Genomic DNA, 23,779 nt, shown 5'->3' with positions numbered 1-23,779 from the left:
TGTATTTTTATAAAAATAAAAAATCAGAGATATTTTAACGTCTCCAGTGGCAGAGAAGCGTTTTATTCTGTTGAAATAGAGTCTACAATTCTACATAATGCCTTAAACTGTAAAAAATAAAACTTTGATGTGACAATAAGTTTGAGCAATTTTTATCATTACGTAAAACAAATGTTCAGTGGCGGCTCGTAATTAAAAAAAAAATAATCGATAAATACGACAAAATAAAAAGTATAATTTATTTAATAAATCGAGTATATGTATGTATTTTTAAAAAAATAAAAAATCTGAGATATTTTAAGAGAAGCCACTGGAGACGTTTTTGGTTTTACTCTGTTGAAATAGAGTCTTTGATCTGACAATAAGTTTAAGCAATTTTTATCATTACGTAAAAGTACTAAAATAGCAGATTTAAAAATAAAACAAATTTGTCTAAAAATAAACCAACGAAAGATTAGAAAATAATGACAAAAAAGTGATTATAAAATCAATTATGAAAATCAATCGCCCCCCACTACTCACACATGCTGGGTGAAAAGGCATCTCCACTGAAGAGCACCAGAGGATGCAAATGCTGGAAACTCTTGATGGCGGTGCAGAACCTCGCTGCGCCCCCCACGGGCTCCGGCCCCTGTCTCGGCTCCACGTTGTACACATCGTTGAAATGCAGAATGACCAAATGCTGCGCCATGCCCCCGGCCAGCGTATTGACAGCCCTGCGTCCCGCCGCTCGCACCTCCAGCGACGCCTTCGCAACACCCAAAATCACAACAATTACCCCACCGAAGACAGCAAGACAAGCAGCGCGAATGAGCGATAATGAAAGCTTTTGGCATGCAAACCTGTTTGAGCCAGCCGACCACACTTGTCACTTTGCTGGTCACCTCGGGGGGCACCTCGATGCTGTGCTCCTCCACCAGCGAGCTCCACTTGGCCCGGAGGGCGGCCTGCGCCGCGAAGCTAGCCATGACAGCCCCCTTGTTAGAACATGGCAACCACACACCGGGTTAGTGAAGGGCTTCGAGGGCTACTCACGGACTTATGATTGATATGAAAGGGTTTTGCTCTGTGATCCCATTTTTTGGTTTTCAACGTGGATGTGATCAAGTCATGGAGCGGGAGAGGAAACTCGTCACAAATTAAATATTTAACATCCTTCAAAGGCCGAATTGAAGGACGAACGGTTTAATTTCTCCGCAGGATGTGTGTGACATCTGTTGACATTTGGGGAAATGTCAAAGGGAGTGCGCATGACAATCGACCTACGCGTTTTTGACTACTGTGTATATTTGGTTGCATAGCCACATAATAAAATTCTATACGTTTTACTGCAATTGCCTCAAACAAGAAACATAAATTCATAATTTGATTAGACGCAGTCAAATTTTTTTTTTAATTACAAGTTACAAACAAAAAACAAAGTACTTTTTACTTGCGTATATAATTGGTTGCATAGCCACAAAATTATTGAGGTTTTAATACAAAAATAAACTATTTCTAATGTTAAATTGTTTTTCTACACTTTTTACTCCAATTACATGCAACAAAAAATATCAATTTATAATTTAACGAACTCAAAAAATGTTTTTTTTTATTTATAAGTTACAAGCAACAAACAATAGTATATTACATTATATTAGTCATTGTGGTCAAATCCTGTCGGATTAAGAGTTTCATTTTTATTTAGTAAAGTGTCAATCGAGACTTTTCAAAATATTGTGTTACAAAAGACAGTTGGGGAGACTAAGAAAGTGTCAACTGGATTAAAAATTTTCTAGATTTATAAAAAAACATTTAAAAATTAGTTAAAAAAATGCTTCAATTATAAAAATGTCAATCGAAACTTTTTTAAAACATTGTGTTGCAAAAGACAGTGGGGGAGACTAAGAAAGGGTGTAAAAATACCGGTTTAAACAATATCTAGATTTGCAAAGAAAATGTTTAAAAAGTTCTCAAATAGAAATGCCCAAATTTAAAAAATGTAAATTGAGACTTTTCAAAATATCGTGTTGCAGACAGTTGGGAAGACTAAGAAAATGTCAATAAATACCGGTTTAAAAATTCTAAACTTGCAAAAAACATTTAAAAATTATTTAAAAAAATGCTTAAATTAAAAAAATGTCTATCGAGACTTTTTTAAAACATTGTGTTGCAAAAAACAGTGGGGGAGACTAAGGAAGTGTCTATAAATATCGGTTTAAACAATATCTAGATTTGCAAAGAAATTGTTTAAAAATTTCTCAAATAGAAATGCTCAAATTTAAAAAATGTAAATTGAGACATTTCAAAATATCGTGTTACAAAAGACAGTTGGGGAGACTAAGAAAATGTCAAAAAATACCGACTTAAAAAATTTCTAAACTTGCAAAAACATTTAAAAATTCCTTAAAATAATGCTTAAATTAAAAAAATGTCAATCGAAACTTTTTTAAAACATTGTGTTGCAAAAGACAGTGGGGGAAACTAAGGAAGTGGCTAAAAATACCGGTTTATACAATATCTAGATTTGCAAAGAAAATGTTTAAAAATTTCTCAAATAGAATTGCTCAAATTTAAAAAATGTAAATTGAGACTTTTAAAAAATTTTAAACGTGCAAAAAACATTTAAAAATTTCATAAAAAATGCTTAAATTTAAAAAATATCAATCGAGACTTTTTTAAAACATCGTATTGCAAAAAACATTGGGGGAGACTAAGGAAGTGTCTAGAAATACCAGTTTAAACAATGTTTAGATTTTAAAAAATTCTTAAATAGAAATGCTCAAATTTAAAAAATGTAAATTGAGACTTTTCTTCAAAATTTCGTGTTACAAAAGACAGTTGGGGAGACTAAAAAAATGTCAAAAAATATGTACCGACTTAAAAAAATTCTAAACTTGCAAAAAACATTTAAAAATTTCTTAAAAAATACTTAAATTTAAAAAAATGTCAATCAAGACTTTTTTAAAACATCGTGTTGCAAAAGACAGTGGAGGAGAAGAAAGTGTTAGATGTACTAAATTAAAAAATTTCTAGACTTGCAAAAAAACATTTAAAAATTTCTTAAAGAAATGCTTAAATTAAAAAAAAATTCTTTTTTAAAACTCTTTTTTTAACTTTCTTGCTTATCTAACTTTTTAATTTACATTAACTTTCCATCACCTGTACTAATTTTTGCACGTGATAAATTCGTTCAAATGCTTTGAAGGATGCTATCTTATCAAAGTTTTACAGAAAATTATGTTTTATCACATGTATTTTTTCGAAAAAATGTGTTTCTTATGATTCAGAATTGATGTACCGCGAAAATGAACTCAACGGTGATTAGAATCAAAGGAGACAAAGTGGTTTTTATCACCTTAAATTATTATAAAAGGCTTGAATTAGAAAGTCTAGTAGATCAGAAGTTTATTTGATTGAGAAATAAAGATGATAAAAGTTTTATTTTTGCTTGGGGTCACACTTTGCGGTGTTTTGGCCGACACAACCGGTGGGTATTTTTATTAATTATTATTTATACATATTTTACATTGTAGACTTTTGATTTTTTAGATATTGTTTGTCCTGCTGTTGATCCCCCAACTCCGGTGTATTTTCCCCACGAAACGGATTGTAGCAAATTCTATGAATGTCACGATGGTACCCCCCATCTTCTGGAATGTCCAGATGGACTAGACTTCAACCCTGAAATAAATGTGTGCGATTATCCCGAACAAGCGGGTTGCAGGGGAAAAACTTCTTCAGAAAGTTCAAGTTCTGCTAGTACTCCAACTCTTGAACCTACCACTTCTAGTAGTAGTTCAGAATCAACTTCTAGTAGTAGTTCACTTTCAACTAGTACAGGCCACTCAAACTCGACTAGTGCAAGCACGCGACCAACCCATTCTACTAGTTCTACTCGCCCAACAAAGTCAACCAAACACCCAACCCATTCTTCCAGACCCACAAGGACGACCAAAGACCCAACTCATCATACCAAAAGTACAAAACCCACCCATTCGACCACTGAAAAACCCACCTGGAAACCTACTAGTAGTACCCACAAAACTACCACTGATCACAATTCCTCAAGTGATGATTCTGATGATTCAAGCAACTCTAGTGATGATTCCTCAAGTGATTCCGAAGATTCGAGCAAATCTGATGATTCCTCACGGGATTCTGATGATTCTTCTGACGAGTCTAACCACCACCATCATGACCATCACCACCATCATGACCACCATGATAACCACCATGATGACCACCATGATGACCACCATGATAACCACCATGATGACCACCATGATAACCATCATGATGACCACCATGATAATCATCATGATGACCACCATGATAACCACCATCAGCACCACCAGCGACATTTGGACGAATCTGAAGAAGATTTAACAGAATCTAATGGTTCCAAATTTGACAAAACTATACTTTCTAAAATACTTTTTGAAGGAATTGATAGTCTTGCAGGAGAGGAATGCACTTCTGATTCTCTTTCTTCAGTGAAAGGTCATCCTTACGACTGCACTAAATATTTGAATTGCTACAATGGAGTATATTTGGTGAAAACTTGCCCCCAAAAGTACATGTTCCATTCAATTATACGCATTTGTGTTCCTCCCACTTATGCCAAATGTGAAACTTTGTAAATATATAATAAAATCAAATTTTTCTAGTATTTAGTTATGTGTTTCTTCTCCACCACAGTGTTTTTCCCTTGTTGGATCGTCAAACGATAAGATAATCAAGAGTTGTTTTATCTAAATATACTTAAAATAATTAAAAAAAATGGTTATTTGACCCTGTTTGAATCACTGTTGTTGAGAAATTCTATTTTTCCATTTAAAGAAAATTTGCTAAAATATTGTATTCAACTCAAGATGTTTTTGCACTTTTTTGGTCGGCGACTTTGAATCTTCTAGACTAACTAGACCAACTACTTCTACTGTTGTACCAACTAGTACTAATCCTATACCAACTATACAAGGTGATGATTCTTTTAGGGCCTACATTAGAAACTTTTTAAGTTCTAATGCAGATAGAAATTTGAAATTTTGTACACAAATTATTTCAAATGGTAATCACTTATTTTTATTGCATTTTTGAATTTTTCTCTTCAAACTGTGTAAAATGTACTTTGTTGTTAGTGCTTATCTGTCATAGTTTATTACATACAGGGTGAATATAAAGTATGGAACCAAGCGGTTTTATTTTTAATCATTTGCCTCCGGAAAATAATAATTAATATAAATTAAAGTAATATAAAAAATGTGATCGTAATTTCAGAACGAAATTTTGTTTTGTTTTTGAGTTATGCGATTTTTTTTTGTCAAAATTGCAATTTATGTAAAAAAATTAAAAATAAAGCAGATAGTTGTAATCCTTAGAGTGTAGCTTTTATGAGAAAAATGATTTTATAGTGGGTTGCCATTTAAAAAAAAAAAATTTTTTTCTAGAACTCAAAAATAAAAGAAAATTTCGAAAAATTTTATTTTTGTTACATCATCACATTTTTATAGTACTTTAGCCCTCATCAATTAGTTTTTTCAAAAAATAAATAGTTTTAAGCAAAAAACGTTTGGTTCTATACTTTTTATTCACCTGGTATATCAATTTTTAAATAGAAATTTTCATTTGTATGGGTTCATTCAAAACATCACAGCTCTTGATAATAAAAAAACAAAAACATGTTTTTTGTAATTATTTCAAAAACTGTAAGAAATGGGTATAGGACATGTTGTTGATAAAATTCCTTCTATAAATTGATGTACTTTCAATTGCCGTTGAAAAAATAGGGTCATTTTATTTGAAAAAGCTGTTTGTTAATCATCATTTTCAAAAAATCATATTAGCTTTGCAATTTAACAGTTGACAATTCTAAAAATTTTAGAAAACTCTTCAAACTTTTGATTAGTGAATCCAAAAAAATTATTCACTTATCGCAAAGGGTTCAAGAGCTGTAATGTTTTAAGTGAACCCCTGCAAATAAAAATTTTTACCAAAAATTGACATATATCAAAAACTATAACAGATAAGTACTAACAACTAGGTACATTTTACTCAGTTTGGAGAAGAGTATTCAAAAATGCAATAAAAATAAGTGAATACCATTTGAAATTTCAAAGTTGGCGCCAATTTCTCGAAGTTTTGAAAATAATTTAGTTGAACTCAGACTGGTCGATTTAGGTTGTGTACAAAATTTCAAATTTTTATCTGCATTAGAAGTTAAAAAGTTTCTAATGTAGGCCCTAAAAGAATCACCCTGTATAGTTCTACCCCACAACCTTCCACAATCACAGACAACAATTCATCAAGTAGTTGTGATTCTAGTTCTAGCAATCCATCCGATTCTAGTAGTTCAAATTCATCAAGCAGTAGCAGTTCTAGTGATTCAAGTAGTTCAATTCAAGCGAATCGGAAGAATTCGACGTTGTCAAAGAAGAATTTAACAAAAATGCACTATTTGAACTACTGTAGATACAAAGATGTAGATGATCTTGTTCATCTAATTTTGATTCGTCAATGAGAAAAGATCCTTACGACTGTACGAAATATTTAAATTGCTACAAAGTCAATTATTTCCTTAAAGAGTGTTATGATCATTATTATTTGATCTAGAAATTTGTATTGTGTGAAAAACAATTCAAAAATAAAAATATTGATTGGAAAATTTTTATCTCAAGTATTTTTTCCGTGAAACATGATTCAGAAATAGTGACAACATTCACAATGTATCATCTTTTTTATCTCTCGAGTGCAAATTATCAGTTTAGAGGTTTGAACAAAGCTCGTAAATAGATTTCACTCACTTTATTAAAATAAGTTAATTAATTACAAAGTTCTAATTTTTCGAAGCTGCGACTTTTTCTCCCAAACTGTGAAGAAGTTGAGACGTCTTCTGCTGGTTCTCGCGAACACTTGAGACTTGACCAACAGAATCCACTTTTAATGCGATTTTATTCATGAGAGAAGTCTTCTCCAAATCGCTAACTTCACTCGCCCTTCGAGTTCGAACCACAGTTTGAGGTGACATTTTCGCCGCCAAATCTTCAAAATCTTGTTTTTTGACAGGCGTTTCCGCAACTTCTCCGGAAGTCGCGATTTTGGCGCTCAACATCTTCATAAGTGGGGCTACATCGACGGTTTCTTCAACGGATTTTTGGCTTTTTACTACCGAAGAACCGGGTTGATTTCGCACTGCATTTAATAAATTTTGAATAATTTTGATTTTTTCTAAATCGTCAAGGTTTTGGGATTTGGCGAGGGTGTCATGGGGGGCGATTTTGGCGGCGATTTCTTTAATTTGATCAAGTTTTTTTGAATTCACTTCTATAATAAAACAATAATTAAAAATAATCAATTAAAAGAATAAATTACAAACCTTCGGATTTAACATTGAAGAAGCAGAAAGTAAAACACACGAGGACAGTTAGGAACTTCATTTTGCTAGGAGATACTAGAGACAATGATGATAAAATTTGCCAGTTTTGGGTAAAAATCGATTACTCTTATCACAATTTGCTTTTAAGTGTTAGATAACAAAATTACAAATCGTATGTTTCCTGTCATTTCTTGGATTTTGGTGATGCAATAGAAGTGATTTTCGTCGAAAAGACGTCATTTATCTTAAGCCAATTAAGAGCAAAATATTTTTTAATTACAATTTGTAGTCTTTTGAAAGCTTTTGCAATTACTCATAGAGATTAAAGAGAAGTTTAGATACTATTAAACAATTGATCTCAATTAATTCTTTTAAAAAATGAAATTTATTTCACTCGCTACGCTTATTCATCATTATTTTAAACAAGATGTTTAGATTTATAAAGTTTATTTCGTTACTAGACAACAAAGTTTTACATTTGTCTATTTTAAGAGTATATTTTAATTGTTGGAAACATTTTATTTACTTTAAGAAATAGATTAGACATTACATTCGCCATTTGATGATTTTGTGCAAGCCATACTAGATGGACTAAAGTGGTTACCATCTGGGCAAGTTTGAATGACGTATCTTCCAGTCATACAAACAGCATATTTGTGACAGTTGGATGGATGAGCTGTTAAGAAAATGTCTTCAGGCCTGGCTTTGCAAATGGCATCAACTATTTCTTCATCTGAAAGCTGTTCTTGCGTTGTTGGTTTTTCAGTGGTTGTCGGTTTTTCAGTAGTTGTCGGTTTTTCAGTGGTTGTTGGTTTTTCTGTGGTTGTCGGTTTTTCAGTGGTTGTTGGTTTTTCTGTGGTTGTCGGTTTTNCAGTGGTTGTTGGTTTTTCTGTGGTTGTCGGTTTTTCAGTGGTTGTTGGTTTTTCTGTGGTTGTCGGTTTTTCAGTGGTTGTTGGTTTTTCTGTAGTTGTTGGTTTTTCTGTTACTGTTGTTTCTTCAGTTGTGTTAGGTTCTGTTACATTTTCAGAACTGTTGTCGGTCGTTGATTCTTCATTGTCTTCTGTAACGTTTTCAGAACTGTTATCGTCATCTGTAACAGGATTTTCAGTTGTTTCGTCATCGTCTGTAGTTTCATTATTGTCATCGTCTGTAACATGTTCAGAATTGTTATCGTCATCTGTAACAGGTTCATCGGTAGTATCGTCATCGTCTGTGGTTTCATTATTGTCATCGTCTGTAACGTTTTCAGAATTGTTATCGTCATCTGTAACAGGATCTTCAGTTGTTTCGTCATTGTCTGTAGTTTCATTATTGTCATCGTCTGTAACATTTCCAGAATTGTTATCATCATCTGTAACAGGTTCTTCGGTAGTATCGTCACCGTCAGTGGTTTCATTATTGTCATCGTCTGTAACGTTTTCTGAGTTATTGTCGTCTTCTGTAACAGGTTCTTCGGTAGTTTCGTCATCTCTATCTTCAGTAACGTTTTCAGAATTGTTATCGTCATCTGTAACAGGTTTCTCGGTAGTTTCGTCATCACCTGTGGTTTTATTATTGTCATCGTCTGTAACGTTTTCTGAATTGTTATCGTCATCTGTAACAGGTTCTTCGGTAGTTTCGTCATCTCCATCTTCAGTAACGTTTTCAGAATTGTTATCATCATCTGTAACATTTTTTTCAGTTGTTTCACTGTCATCATCATCTGTAGTTGGTTCTTCAGGTGTGCATTCAGTCACATCCGAATCATCGTCTGTTGTCAATTCTCCGTCCGTTACAGGTTTTTTCGAGGTAGTTTCTTCAGTAACCGGATTTTCAGTTGTATCATCATTTGGTGATGTTTCTTCAGATACTGGATTTTTGGTTGTGTTTTCATTATTGTCTTCTGTGGTCTCGTTTTGGTCATCTCCACTTCCTTCTTCCGTAGTTCTTGGATCAGTTGTAGTAATTTCTTCAGGTGGTTGTTGAGTTGTTGTTGTTGTTGTTGTTGTGGTTGTAGATGTAGTGGTTGTTTTTTCTTCATGTCTGCCTTCACATCCGGCATCGTGTGGCCAATCACAAGTGAGAATATCAACATTCCAGTGTAATCCAGCTGGACAATCAAACAAATGCGCTACACCATTTGAACACTGATAAAATTTTCCACAATCTTCGTGTGGTAAGTATACAGGAAAAGCTCCATCTACTGCTGGACACAAGCTGGAAGGATCTGGAAAACACATTATTTTCCTACTTCAAAAATCCGTTTTAAATTCCTCACTTTCTTCATTTTTGTCTTCACATCCGGCATCATGTGGCCAATCACAAGTGAGTTTATTAACATTCCAGTGTAATCCAGCTGGACAATCAAACAAATATGCTACACCATTTGAACACTCATAATATTTTCCACAATTTTCATGCGGTAAATATACAGGAAATGCACCGTCGATTGTTGGACACGAGTCTGAAGGAGCTGGAAAAACAGATTATTTTCCAAGTTCCAGAATGTATTTTAACTACTCACAGCTTGCTAGTCCAAGAGAAAACAAGGAAATAACTGTTAAAAACACTTTCATCTTCTATGATCGTCAAATACTGGAGTACTTCTACGAATCCCAAAAGAATGATTGAACTACTGTCTGGTTTTTATTCTTTTATAACTTTTTATGGAATTCGAACTTGTTCATTGTTCTAAGAGATTACTGATAATCTAGACATTTATATGACGAAGAAATTAAAAGATAAACAACTATAAATTTTAGATAGGAAAGTAAAACTTAAATTGTCAAGAAACTATGCAATAAAATTAATAAAGAAAATAAGAAATAAAAAATATATAGAAAAATAAAAAATCAAAAAGAATAGGAATAAAAAATAAAGGATTAAAGTTTTTGTAAGAAAAACAAGCGGTTAATAGTCAATTATAGGATTAATTAAAAAAAATGTACTGTTATTGCTTTAAAGGATTTAAGTTTTTATAATCAGTACGTAATAAGTAATACAACTTAGTGAATTTTGCACCTGTGCAAAGTTTTATTTAATTTTTAACGCTATTGCGTTTATTGTGATTTTTTTCCATTTTTATTTACTAAACTAAATTGTTTTTTGTTAAATACAGGATGCGCCAGAAATCGCGACCCAGAGAAAAATGCCATGTAAGGTATGTACCAGGAACATGGAAAAAGTGTTAAAAAAATTTTATTTATAAAAATTTCCAAGTTATGAGAGTTTAAATTTTGCACTTTGACTCTACTTATTTTTGTTGTAAAAATTTTTTTTTTTTGCTACAGGCTATTAGAAGGGAAAACAAGAAAGCTATATCCTAAATTATAACACTGTTTCATGTTATTTGTGGCTTTTATTCGCAAAATTTTTGTACTTTTACTAAATAATTAAAAAAAAAACATATACCAGGTGAATAAAAAGTATGGAACCAAAGGTTTTTTGCTTAAACAATTTTTTTTTTCAAAAAACTAATTGATGAGTGATAAAGTACTATAAAAATGTGATGTTTTATCAAGAATAAAATTTTTCGAAATGTCCTTTTGTTTTTGAGTTTTACAAAAAAAAATATTTTTTTAAATGGCAACCCGCTATAAAAATATTTTTCTCATAAAAGCTATACTCTAAGGATTACAACTATCTGCTATATATTAATTTTTTTCAAAAAAAAATTTTTCACAAAAATTGCAGTTTTGACAAAAAAAATCGCATAACTCAAAAACAAAACAAAATTTCGTTCTGAAAATACGATCACATTTTTTATATTACTCTAATTTATATTAATTATTATTTTCTGGAGGCAAATGATTAAAAATAAAACCCCTTGGTTCCATACTTTACATTCACCCTGTATAAGATAATAAGATAATGTATAAGACATCTTGTGCAACATTGAGAAAAACATTTTTCAATTATCGTCTCGTAGACAAGTTTTCCGTTATCAGTTGAAAACAAATTTGTGGACAAACAGTTTTCAGATAAAAATTTTTAAGAAAATTTTTGTAACAATATGGTGAGCTAATAAATTTTGTCAATTCTAAAAATACTAGATTTATAGAATTATCGATAAATGTAATTTATGGGCTTGGGGAAAAGTTGAGCTATTTTACTTATCTAAATTAAGATAACTGAAATTGTGGGAAATATTTTTTTAATGGTTTAATTGTAGTTTCCGTTTTGACTTTTTACCTTTCATAAAACATACTAACAAAAAAACAAATTTTGTTTTAAATAAATACATATTTATTCAGTTTGTGCGCTAACATCTTGATGTCCTCTTTTGCCTCAACCCGAACCAAACCCTAGTTCTGATGATTCGTTACTTTCGCTGGAACCACTGCTGGAACCACTGCTGGAACCACTGTTGGAACCGTTGGAACTTTCATTTGACCTTTCGCCACTTTCCCCAGATTCTCTGCTATCTGGACGAGTTGGTTTCTCAGTTGGTTTTTCAGTGGGTTCCTCTGTTGGTTTTTCAGTGGGTTTTTTTGTTGGTTTTTCAGTGGGTTCCTCTGTTGGATTTTCAGTGGGTTTTTTTGTTGGTTTTTCAGTGGGTTCCTCGGTTGGTTTTTCAGTGGGTTCTTCTGTTGGTTTTTCCGTTGGATTTTCAGTGGGTCTCTGCGTTGGTTTTTCAGTGGGTTCCTCGGTTGGTTTTTCAGTGGGTTTTTTAGTGGGTTCTTCTGTTGGTTTTTCCGTTGTTTTTTCAGTGGGTTTCTGCGTTGGTGGTTCAGTAGGCTTTTCAGTCGGTGTTCTTGTGGGTTGTGGTTTTGTTGGTCTAGGTCTAGTAGGCCGCGACGACGTACATGGTGCTCGTGTTGGTTTACTTGGACGAGTGTTTGTCACTTTGCTAGTTTCTTCACTTGGTTCTACAGTTGGTTTCTCGCTTGGAGCATCAGTTGGTTCTTTGGCAGGCTCCTCAGTTGGAGTAGCAGTTGGTTCTTCAGTTGGTTTTTTGCTTGGTATTTCAGTGGGTTTCTGCGTTGGTTGTTGAGTAGGCTTTTCAGTTGGTACCCTTGTGGGTTGTGGTTTTGTGGGTCTAGGGCTAGTAGGCCGTGACGACGTACATGGTGAGCGAGTGGGTTTAGTGGGACGTGATGGTTTTGTAGGACGTGTTGGAATGTTTGTCACTTTGCTGGTTTCCTCATTTGGTTCTGTAGACTTTCCACTTGGTTCCTCGCTTGGGGCATCAGTTGGTTCTTCAGTTGGTTTTTTGGTAGGTTTATCCGTTGGTTTTTCAGTTGGTACCCTTGTGGGTTGTGGTCTTGTTGGTCTAGGTCTAGTAGGCCGTGACGACGTACATGGTGGTCGTGTTGGTTTACTTGGACGAGTTGGACTGGTTTCCTTATTTGGTTCCGTGGTTTTTTCAATTGGTTCTTCAGTCGGTTTCTTGCTTGAAGCATCAGTTGGTTTTTCAGTGGGTTTTTCAGTTGCTGGTTCCGTTGGTTTAGTGGAACTGGGATTCCCCTTGCAATTATACTGCCATTCATGAACACAAACGTTCAAACTTGGATCAAAAACTGTAGTCGTTGGACAATCAAACTTATAAGCAACTCCATTTGAGCATTGCCAAAATTTTCGACAGTCTTCATGTGGAATATAAACAGAATCTGGACCATCCACAGCAGGACACAAATGATTGGGAGCTTCAAAATTACTAAATTAATTTTTTTATTCCCCCAAATGTTGAAATCACTTACGACTCGCAAATACCGAAGTACTAAGACCCAAAAGGGCTATTGTGACGAAAAATCTCATCGTCACATACACTTATTATCTACACAATTCCATTACAATCATCGCTTTTTATAGGGATTTATCATCATAGTACTTTATTGCCGATTAAGGGTTTACACACACTAATCGTCAATGATTTATATTATTATGGACAATATATTATTACCCTTTCTCGTTTTATTTAAAATATACTGTAACGAAAATAACTGTATCCGCTTTTTTAAATTTATCTAAATTTGAAGTTAATATCAGCAAAATGACTTAACTTTTATCAAATTTTTAATAACATTGTATTACTTTTAAGCCGAATAAGCCGTGGATAAATTTTTCACTGCTTCGCATTTTAATCGACATTTTTTCTTTATCTTTCATTCATCCGGCAATTATCAAAAAAATAACGCATTTTGTTGTTCAAACAGCGTTTTATCTTTTCGTGAAACAAGAGTGGAGTTGCGGAAGTTCCGTTAATTTATTAACTCAGCAATTCTATTGGGAATCTCTCATTACGAATAAAAAGGTCATTATTATGTCTGCTCGTAATAAACAAGGCCATAAATCCTCATTTCATCGTTTTTAGTATGAAAACTTTAAGAAAATAAACAGAAGCGAATAAAATACAGCGAGACATGATGCGTAATTTTCTATTATTGTGACTAACATTTTATTGACATTTCAGTTAAAAATGATTCTGAAAACTTTACTTGTCTTTTTATTTATTAAAGCGTTCTACATTAAATAAACGTTGAGAAAATGGCCCAAACTTAATTCGAAACTACACAAAAATCATATAAACATAATACTGTGTTGTGTGGTGAGAAGAAGTTTTAGTTGTCGCCGTATAACATGTTGGAAATTGCTGGGAAATCGTTCTCGTAGTCGGTGAAGACATCGGGCTGGAGTTTGCGGAGGAGCAGGGACGGGGGGGCCCGTTTACCGTACCTAAAAACACCAAAATTAAAAAAAAATTAATTAATTTTTTTTAGTTTTTTTTTTATTTGGTACCTCATTGTAGCTTGCATCTTCACACATGCCAAGTAGACGTTGAGATCTTCGTAACTCTTGAATTTTTCGCGCCGACAAGGACTGTCTGATGAAGAACTCGCCACAGAGAAGAAGACTGTTAAAGTTAGAGCCAGGAAGATCAACGGCCTCGACATGCTGGAAAGCTCTAAAAAATAAAAAAATCGTGATTTTATTTGTTTTATTTTTCTGTGATTGCATTATAATTGGTCCCGATGATGTCAGTTTGATCGACGAAACACGTGTCGACGTTAATTTTAATAAAAAATATTAGAGGTGTTAGAATTTGGTCCAATTTTTTTAGTTTTTAACTTGTTTTGATTTTTTAATTCCAATTTTTTAAAGTTTTTAACAAATGTTCATTCCGAGGTCGCTGAATGAGTCAAATTGGAATAAAAATTGCAAACTTTCATGAATATCTTATCTAAAATCTACAATAAATGTAATTATTTAAATGTCAATTTTAAATTAAATGTGAACTACAATTTGATTGATTGATTTTTCAACAAAATTAATTTTCAGTAAAAATAACAATTATTTCGAAACAAGGAGTAAAAATAAGACAAATTAGTGCAAAAACTATTCAAATGGTGATACTTAATACTTTTCAAGCGCTTAAAAGAACGTTTTTTAGATAAAAACTTTCTTTTTTCCCAAGATTTTGCTGAATTGGGTCAAAAAATCGTTTTATAAAGCCAAAAATAACATTATTTTTGCCTTTTTCAAGTGTTTTAGTACGTTTAAAATTAGAAGCGCAATAATTAAAGAGAAATTTATTCAAAAATACAACAAAAAATGACAAAATTTTATTGAAAATTATCTCTTTGTCTTTTTCAGGTGTTTAAGCAATTTTTTCAGTTAAAAGGTCAGCTTTTTCGAAAAATTTTGCTAAATCAGACTACACTTTAGCAAAAAACACAATTATTCTGTAAAATCTTCGTCGAAAATAATACGAAAAATTAACAAATTTCATTAAAAATGTTAGTTATTTTCTAGCTCTAAAAACGCTCTTGAGCTAAAAACTAAGTTTTTGCCTTAAACTGGACTAAAAAATTACTAAATTAGGGCAAAACTGACTTTATTTATTTCTCTGTAAAACGTTTTAGTACATTTTTTATTAAGAAAATTGAGTGATAAGCTAATACAAAAAATATAGCAAAAATTCATATTAAAAAAATAGGAGAAATAAATTTTTAACGACCAGAAAAAGATTAAATTGTTAACAAACTTTGTTATTATAATATTGAAAGTAAAAAATAAAGTAAAATGTTCCTAAGAGTCGTTTGGCGGTAATAAAAATGGATAATTCGGAGATTAAAAATTATCAAAGGTTTTGGAATTTCTCTCTCTCTCTCCCAGCACCATAATCTTTTTTTTTGAAGATGGAAAATTAAAATCGTTTTCCAGCAGTGTTAAACATAAGAGGCTACCACCAATAATTGAAAAATTATTACTAAAAATACTCGTCAAAAGTAACTAAAAAAAAAATATAGAGAAAACAGAAATAAAAAAAATTCCAAAATTATCAAAAATCACTAGCTCACATAAAATTATTAAAAAAAAATCATATGTGTGAACCGTTTAGACCTAACATCAATAGTTTTCAAAAATTTGACTTTTTCTTGTTTTGTCAATTTCGGCCTAAATTTTCAGAAAAGTTAAATTAAAATTTAAAGTAAAATTCAAATTAAACAAAAATTAAAGTAAAATGTCTCAAAAAGTCGTCTGGCGACAAGAAAACTGAATAAGTCGTAGTATAATTAGTATAATTCGTAGTAAAAAAAATTAGTTTTAATTTTTTATTTTCTAAAAAAAAATGTTTATCGTCCTGAGACTAAAAGAAAATTAAAGTCATTATTAATTATTATTAATTCCAACGTTGCTTAACATAAAAAGCTACAATTAATACTTGTTATCGCTGAAAATCCACGTCAAGAGTAACAAAAAAATCTTCAAAAATAAAACAGTAAAATAATCCTGATAATTAAAAAAAAGACTATTTCTTAATTTGTAACTTTCTACGTAAATTTTCAGAAAGGTAAATTAAAATTAATAGTAAAACTTAAATTTAAAATTAAAATTAATGTAAAATATAAGTCGTTTGGTGCCAAGAAAACTGAAAAATTCAAAGTGGTTTATAAATTATCAAAAAATTTAAAAATTTTTAACTGTTGGATACATCACAAATTTCGCTAACTATTAATCTCAGGTCAATATTCTTTTTTTCAAAGGATGCAAAACTAAAATTAATTTTTAACGGTGCCAAACTAATACTTTCAAAGTTATCGCTGAAAATCAACATGAACAGTAACCAAAAAAAAATACAATTTTTTTTTTAACTTATCAAAAATTGCTATCTTACGTAAAATAATCCGGAAAATTCATCCGTTTACACCGTTTTGACCTAAAACCGATAGTTTTCACGTTATAAATTAAAAAAACTAACAAATTTGGTGGATGCGCCGGGCTAAAAAACATTTACGTATTTTTTAACCAATATTAAACTTCTTGTTACATTTTATAATTTTTGTGATAAACATTATTTTTAAAATTACAAAAAATTTTTTTTAATTTATCAAAAATTGCTATCTTACGTAAAATAATCCGGAAAATTCATCCGTTTACACCGTTTTGACCTAAAACCCCTAGTTTTCACGTTATAAATTAAAAAAAACTAACAAATTTGGTGGATGCGCCGGGCTAAAAATATTTAAGTATTTTTTAACCAATATAACTTCTTGTTATATATTTTATAATATTTGTGATAAACATTATTTTTAACACTGGTGTTTTGTTTATTGACTGAAAACATGTGGTGCTTGAAATCAAGAGATAAAACCAATAAAAATAAAACATCAGATTTGATTAATTTATTAGTATTTTTTTGTTGTAGATTAGGAAAGTTTGAGTATTTTTTCAGACACTTTAATTGTTGCTTCCTAAACGAGTGAAAACGTCGCTTTGTAACAATTAAGGTGACAATTTGCACTTTGGTCGAATAACGCGAGTTAAATGGCAATAAATTATTAGGTGTTTAGAAGTTGAGCTTTAATTTTGATTTATAAGTCCGAGGGAGGTGTAATTGCACGAAGCTCCTTTCATTTGCCTCCGTCTCAACAACGCTGTAATTTCTTTTAATCTATAAAAGAGAATGCATTTTTCTCGCACAATCAATTCTAATTTCCGCTCTTGGGCCAAAAATAACGCCACCATATGGCAGCAAAATTGATAAGTTTCAACAACTAATTAGCAATTTTTCCCTCAAAAATGCAAATGTCGTAATGCATCCTTTGTTCGGATTATTAAAATATCAAAGCGGCTTCGTTACGTCTTGAATTTGTAATTAATGGTCCTAAGACGTGATTTGGTTTTGGAAAAATGCAAAAATCGGGCGGGTAATGAGGAGTTTTCTTCCAAACAAAAGTCTTTGTTTCCTTTAATTAGCATGTTGGAAAATTCCGCTAATTTTAGTACGAGGAAATTATTTCACGTCGATAATTGATTGTGGTTGCCGTTTAAATAAATTCAATCAACCACAAATTTACAAATAAAAAAGGGCAAATGTTAATTAATACATGTTTCACAAAAAGTTGCACTTTTCTCTCATTGGAATTGAAAAAAAAAGTTGGTTGTTTCACATAACGCACGACAGATCAATTTAAATCAAATTAAAATTAATATTCGTGCATTTTGTACCTAAATAATTATTGCGATAGTCAAATCGTAAATTAAATTTACTGAGCAATTTTTTTTAAACACTAACCATCGCAGAGTGCTTTGCATCTCACTGTGTTTCCCCCAAATAAACAACAACATTGTAAGTGGCCTTTTCAACAATGTTGCTGTTGGATAATATTGACGCATTAGATACATCAAAGGGGCCCCACATGTTATGATATCCAAAATAAGATTAAGTTTAATTTACCCCAACCGCATTTCACTTGATAAAATTAACAATAAAAAGTTAGTTTTATTCGAATTAATTAAGTTTTGTGGCTGGTAAGGTTTATCGCTGTTGTTTTAATAAAATTTTAAATTCTGATTCACGGTTTCTAAAGCAGAAGTTTCTTCTCTTTTTAGTGCTTTTTGAGGGAAATAAGTCTTAGCTGGAACACCCTGTGTAAATAATTAATAATAATTAGTGTAAAAATAGTTTAATGTTTAAATTTTTTAATCATTGTGATTCATAGTGATAATGATAATGAGGACTTGGAATTTTATTATGAGTATCGCAATTTTTTTATTATTTATAGTCAATTCGTTTTTATTTATTTTTTTGTGTTTATTTTTAAACAATAATTTTTTCAAAAGCTGAAAAAGGCATTTTTGACAGAAATTTAAGAAACAAGTCCTATTTTGGAAATACTGAAATCAAGTTTTGTTTCATAATTTTTTAAACACTATTTTTTTAATACTTGCTCTAATTAATTTCATGTAAGAGAATGCTTATTTTTTCTCTGACATTTTAAGTTTGAAGTATTTTACTCAATTAATAACAGAGATATTAATTGAAAAAATTTTGGGTGAGATTTTCTGTATTTAATATATAGCGTGTTTTCTTAATATTGAGAAAAATTGCAACCACTATTCTACATCGAAAAACAACACTAATAAAAAAATATGCTTATATGCACGCCACTGGTAAGCAAAAAAAATAAAGTAATCGTCGGAAAGTAAGTGCTTTCAATGCCTCATAAAGCCTATAAAATATTATGAAAATAATATGTGTTCAGGAAATGGTGGATTTTAGTTTTTATCATGAAACTTTATCACCCTGTATATCCGTAACAAAGCTTTATAAGACTATTGTTTACTCGACAAATTAGTGTTATTTTTCGATGTAAAATATGTGGTTTCAATTTTTCGCAATATTAAGAAAACACCCTGTATATAAAAAATGTGACTTGAACAAAAATTACCAGCCTGCACTATTTTTTTTTAGAAATAATTGCATAAAATTTACTATTTTTTTTATGCTCATATACTAAATGAAATCAAATAATGTAACACTATAAAAATTTATCAACTTTTTTGATATGAATAAAGCGAGCTTTAAAATTCTAAAATACAAATTTCTTTACGCTTATTTCCGTTTTTAGAAAAATTGCAGAACGAAAACCGTTGTTTTACATAATTATTTTTAATAACAAGTAAATCTCAAAAAACTGAAATAATATTTTACAAAAAATTGTTGCAAAAAAAATTCAAATTTTTTTTGATTATTTATTATGTATATTATGATTTAAATTAAAAATTATAAAAAATAAAGTTTGTTTCATTTAATAAACAATTGTCAAAATGTTGTAATGTTGGTGAAAATTGTTTATTAAATTAAACAGATTTTACATTTTTGTGTTTTTTTTAGTTTCTAATATAAAAAAAAACAAAATATGTTTTAAAGTTTTAAATAAGATTGGCAATACTACAGAGACAAATGACATGAAATTTGATACGTTAATTCTCATCTCTTTTTCTGTCATGTTGTTCAATGTTGCCAACTTAATTCTTCACTGTTGAGAAAAAATTATTAAATGTTTCATATAAAAAACTGTTTTAAAAAAACGTTTTATATGAAAAAATTGGTGTTTTGTTTAGTTTCTAATCTTATAAAATAAACAAAAAACTTTTTTGTTTATTTATTTTTATTATATTTTATTTCATTTTATTTTTATTATATATTTATATTTATTATTTTATAAAATATTTCACGTCACAACATCTCTTGTTTAGTTGACGAAAATCGTTGTTTTATTTACAAAAGTCCAGTAAATGTTTTTAAATATTTTCTAATCATAGTCGCCTACGGTTGGATTAGATTGGCAATACTTAATAAAATAAGTATAAAATTTGACATATTCTCGTCTCTTATTCTGTCATATTGTTCAGTGTCGCCAACTTAATTTCAAAATCACAATCCATTTTTGATGAAAAACTGAAACCAAGCTATACAGAGTGTTTCAAAACTCGCAACATGAGAAAAATGTTGAAAAAATTTTATCTGTCAAAAACTTTAACATTTTATATTTATTTAGTGTAATTTTATGTTTTTTTATAATTATTTAGCAAATAACAAAAACAAAGTTAAAGTGGAAAATTTAAACTCCTATAATTTCGAAATTTTTATAGATAGAATTTTTTTTAACATTTTTTCTATGTTCCTGGAATCTTACTTTGTGGCAAAAAAGAAAAAATGACAAAAAAAAATTTACATCTTTGATTTAAAAAGAAATAAGATGTCGTTTTGTTGAGGAAAATCATTGTTTTATTGACAGAAATCCAGTAAATGTTGAAAAAAATTTATCTGTCAAAAAATTTTGACATTTTATATTTATTTAGTGTTACTGATAATTTTGCATGTTTTTTTATAATTATTTAGCAATTAACAAAAACAGAGTCAAAGTGCAAAATTTAAACTCCCGAAATTTTTATAGATAGAAGTTTTCTTAACATTTTTTCTATGTTCCTGTCTCTGTGTGTTAAAACACCCTGTGTTTTAAAACCTGTGTATATTCCTCATACTGAATTCATTATTTTTGACGTTTATTTAGAGTTTGAGTTAAATTGTGCGGACACCCTGTATATCATTTATCTTTTGAACGAATATTATTACAAAATTAAAAAAAAATTTTTACTAATTTAACAAAAAATCAATATCTGAATTAATTATTACATAATTTTTTGCTAAAATAACACCTGTGTCCGTACAAAAATTTAAATTTCATATGTTCAGTGTACCATGTCAAACCTTCTTCGGGCATTTTTTCGAATTAATTAAAACTGGAATCAAATTAATCGATCAATTTGATTGAGACAGTGACAAAATCAAGATTATTAGAACAAAGTTCGAGAAAATAATAGAAGCTAACTTCTCAAAATTGTGCATGTTTAAAACTAGACTCAATTAAATTATTTTTTATTAATTACATCACATGAGATATGATAATTCCATTTGTTTAATTAACTAATTAGGGTTGAGTTAAATTACCTTTAAGAAGGGCTGAAAACCTCGTCTGGGCACTCGCTGAAACACAGCTCACTGAAACCCTGATAACCTATCGTTGAAATCACCGGAGCAGTCTCAACAGGTGCGTCGCTTGAAATGATCGGCGTCGCGACGCCTGTCCCTATATACAGTCCTCTTTCAGGTAGGTGCATGATTTTGCGTACGATTCGTACACCCCCGGTTCAAGCCCATTGATAAAACCGTCCTCATATTTCAATTTTATTTAATCGGATTACCGACAACATGTTGCACCTTTCGATGCGAAAATTACATGATCATAAATCTGCGACAAATGTCACGGAATGCCATGAAGAAAGCCAAATTAATTAACACACAAATGTGTGTTTTTTTACGTTGTTGTTATCAGGAATCAACAGATGGACGGATTATGGGAGGTTTCGCAGTTTCAAATCAGCCGCTTTTTTATGGTCTATGTGCTGATGAATTTACGACTTTAGATAAGAATTTGTGTTTGCCTAAATTAATTGGCCAGAAATTGGCTTTCCGGTGATGCGAGAAACGTGGGATTTATTTATAATTTTATCAGAATGGGGAAACGATTGATGTTTTATGGGCGTTTCAAGGATTTTACTGCCGACTCCAGGCCCTCACAAGGCACAAATCCGGGTTTATGGATTCTGCAGTTTAGGGAATTGGGTGACATCCGGTGAATAACCGGATTTTTCTTTTTTTAAATGTTTCATAAAAATATTTATATTTACACAAAATGTCTCTTCTGAAATTGAGTTGGCAACATTGAACAATGTAAAAACGAAAAACATGAAACATTGTATGTTTTGTTTCAATTTTATTCAGTGTGTCAATTCAATTTAATCAGGCGACTATGATTATCATAAAAAACTATTATTTTTTGTAAATCCTATATTATTTTGAAAAAAAAATGGCAGTTCTGTAAAAACGTAAGTTTTTATCATTATTAATAAAGAAAATCAGTGTAAAATGGATTGATTGGATAAGATTGGCAATACTGAATAAAACAGAGACACAAGATATGAAATTTCATATTGTTCAATGTTGGGAATTTAACTCTTTATTGATGAGAAAAAATTACCAAATTTGTGAGTTACAAAAAAATAATTTTGGTTTGTAATCTTATAAATGAACAAATTTTTTTTTTTTAGTTTTTTATATGCAGAAATGTTTTTGAATAAATAACTTTTGATCAGAGTAGCCGATGATTGTATAAGATTGGCAATATTGAATAAAATAGACGCAAAAGATGTGCAATAGTGCCAACTTAATTTTAAAATCACAAGCTACTTTTATCAAAAATTGAAGCCAAGCTATATTTCTTATACGAGTACTCCATCCCTTTTTGACGTTTATTTAGATTTTGAGTTAAATTGTACGAACACCCTGTATATTATTTGCTTTATGAGAGATTATTATTACTAATTTTTTAAATATTTTTTTGACTAAAGCAACATTATAAAATCTTGTAAACTGTTAAAAAAATAACTGCATAAAATTAACAAATTATTTTATACAGAGTGCGCCAGAACTCGTGCCCCAGAGAAAAATGCCATGTAAAGTAAGAGTTTAAATTTTGCACTTTGACTATTTCTTTCTGTTAGAAAAATAATTGTCCAATTTTTTTCTTACAGGCTATTAGAAGAGGAAACAAAGAAGCTGTATCTTAAATTGTAATTCTGTTTAATGTTATTTGTGGTTTTTATTTGCAAAAAAATATATACAAAATTATCAGTATCATTAAATGGACATAAAAAAATGCCAAACGTCAAAAAATAAATGTCAAAATTTTTTGACAGATAGAATTTTTTAAACATTTTTTTCATGTTCTTGGTATCTTATCTTAGTTGAAATTTTCCTCTGGGGCGCAAGTTCTGACACATCCTGTATACACCATATACCAGATAACTTTAAAAATGCACTATTATAAAGTTTTGACAACTTTTTTGTTATTACAGGAAGTACAATATTATGTAAAATAATTTTTTTGTCGTTTAAAAACGTGAATTTTCAACATTATTAATGAAAAAAATTAACTCGCTTTGTTCATAGTAACAGAAAAATTACTAAAATTTTATACTGTTGCATTTTGTTGTCACCTAGTATAATTTCATAAAACTGACTAATTTTTTTTATACAGGGTGGCTCCATTTTACCAACGAAAATTCAGGAATAGTTATAACACGTTCAAAAACGCTTTCTTATTTTTGATTGGAGACCTGGATTATTTATGTAAAAAATACACAAAACAACAGAAAATCAATATATTTTTAGGGTTAGCATAGGGAGCAAAAAATAATCATTTATTGATGGTTTTGCTTCCTACTTTAATCTTTTACTCTTTTTATCCCACTCATTGATTATTTATGTAAGAAATATGCACAAATATGGTGGAATTGACAAAATCAATAGTTTTTTTTTACGGAAAGAGAGTTAGACTAGGGAAAGAAAAATTATTACTTGTCGAGTATATAAATATTTTTTAATTCTTTTAGTTATTAATTTTATTTCTGAACACACAAATGTGGGCAAAAACAAAATACAGGGTGCGCCAGAACTCGCGCCCCAGAGAAAAATACCATATAAGGTAAGACACAGGGATCATGGAAAAAATGTTAAAAAAAATTATCTATAAAAATTTCGAAGTTACGAGAGTTTAAATTTTGCTTCTGGCTATTAGAAGAGGAAACAATAAA

At 30.5% G+C, this 23,779-nt stretch overlaps 5 protein-coding genes across 6 annotated transcripts in view; 1 reads left to right on the top strand and 4 right to left on the bottom strand.

Annotated features, from left to right (window-relative positions):
* LOC123011571 (mannosylglucosyl-3-phosphoglycerate phosphatase) overlaps positions 1-1,228 on the bottom strand; it is a 14,010-nt gene extending 12,782 nt beyond the window's left edge. For both annotated transcript variants that reach the window (XM_044409073.1, XM_044409074.1), the window contains exons 1-2: positions 843-1,228; positions 523-748 (exon numbers count right to left, since the gene is read on the bottom strand). In XM_044409073.1, coding sequence (XP_044265008.1) covers positions 523-748; positions 843-968 — 352 coding nt within the window. In that variant the 5' untranslated portion in view covers positions 969-1,228. The remainder of the gene's footprint in view (positions 1-522; positions 749-842) is intronic.
* Positions 1,229-3,344: 2,116 nt separating this feature from the next.
* On the top strand, positions 3,345-4,655 carry LOC123011573 (suppressor protein SRP40-like). The gene is made up of 2 exons (XM_044409076.1): positions 3,345-3,469; positions 3,532-4,655. Exons 1-2 carry the CDS (start codon positions 3,409-3,411, stop codon positions 4,620-4,622), a joined length of 1,152 nt encoding a protein of 383 aa, XP_044265011.1. The 5' UTR covers positions 3,345-3,408; the 3' UTR covers positions 4,623-4,655.
* Positions 4,656-6,768: 2,113 nt separating this feature from the next.
* LOC123011575 lies at positions 6,769-7,469 on the bottom strand. The gene is made up of 2 exons (XM_044409078.1): positions 7,355-7,469; positions 6,769-7,302 (listed from the first exon to the last, which is right to left on the bottom strand). Exons 1-2 carry the CDS (start codon positions 7,413-7,415, stop codon positions 6,815-6,817), a joined length of 549 nt encoding a protein of 182 aa, XP_044265013.1. The 5' UTR covers positions 7,416-7,469; the 3' UTR covers positions 6,769-6,814.
* Positions 7,470-7,784: 315 nt separating this feature from the next.
* On the bottom strand, positions 7,785-13,174 carry LOC123011729 (mucin-5AC-like). Its single transcript, XM_044409317.1, has 6 exons — positions 13,033-13,174; positions 11,637-12,978; positions 10,037-10,043; positions 9,858-9,912; positions 9,612-9,806; positions 7,785-9,560 (listed from the first exon to the last, which is right to left on the bottom strand). Exons 1-6 carry the CDS (start codon positions 13,088-13,090, stop codon positions 7,894-7,896), a joined length of 3,324 nt encoding a protein of 1,107 aa, XP_044265252.1. The 5' UTR covers positions 13,091-13,174; the 3' UTR covers positions 7,785-7,893.
* A 559-nt stretch (positions 13,175-13,733) lies between these two features.
* Positions 13,734-21,179, bottom strand: LOC123011568. Its single transcript, XM_044409070.1, has 3 exons — positions 21,075-21,179; positions 14,072-14,237; positions 13,734-14,008 (listed from the first exon to the last, which is right to left on the bottom strand). Exons 2-3 carry the CDS (start codon positions 14,224-14,226, stop codon positions 13,894-13,896), a joined length of 270 nt encoding a protein of 89 aa, XP_044265005.1. The 5' UTR covers positions 14,227-14,237; positions 21,075-21,179; the 3' UTR covers positions 13,734-13,893.
* Positions 21,180-23,779: the final 2,600 nt, after the last annotated feature.

Source organism: Tribolium madens, unplaced genomic scaffold (assembly GCF_015345945.1).
Source record: "Tribolium madens isolate multiple individuals breed KSU strain unplaced genomic scaffold, Tmad_KSU_1.1 Scaffold_91;HRSCAF=231;Tcas5.2_LG7, whole genome shotgun sequence".
NCBI lineage: Eukaryota > Metazoa > Arthropoda > Insecta > Coleoptera > Tenebrionidae > Tribolium > Tribolium madens.
The sequence above is the reverse complement of the archived record's forward strand: the minus strand, read 5'-3'. Positions and strand labels throughout refer to the sequence as shown.

Bases quoted from the DNA above. Each gene is read 5' to 3' on its own strand.
- LOC123011568 (XM_044409070.1), bottom strand. From the start codon at position 14,226: ATGTCGAGGCCGTTGATCTTCCTGGCTCTAACTTTAACAGTCTTCTTC. The intron at 14,009-14,071 runs GTACCAAATAAA...TGGTGTTTTTAG, and splicing joins AAGATGCAAGCTACAATGAG to GTACGGTAAACGGGCCCCCC.
- LOC123011573 (XM_044409076.1), top strand. From the start codon at position 3,409: ATGATAAAAGTTTTATTTTTGCTTGGGGTCACACTTTGCGGTGTTTTG. The intron at 3,470-3,531 runs GTGGGTATTTTT...TTGATTTTTTAG, and splicing joins TGTTTTGGCCGACACAACCG to ATATTGTTTGTCCTGCTGTT.
- LOC123011575 (XM_044409078.1), bottom strand. From the start codon at position 7,415: ATGAAGTTCCTAACTGTCCTCGTGTGTTTTACTTTCTGCTTCTTCAAT. The intron at 7,303-7,354 runs GTTTGTAATTTA...GTTTTATTATAG, and splicing joins CTTCAATGTTAAATCCGAAG to AAGTGAATTCAAAAAAACTT.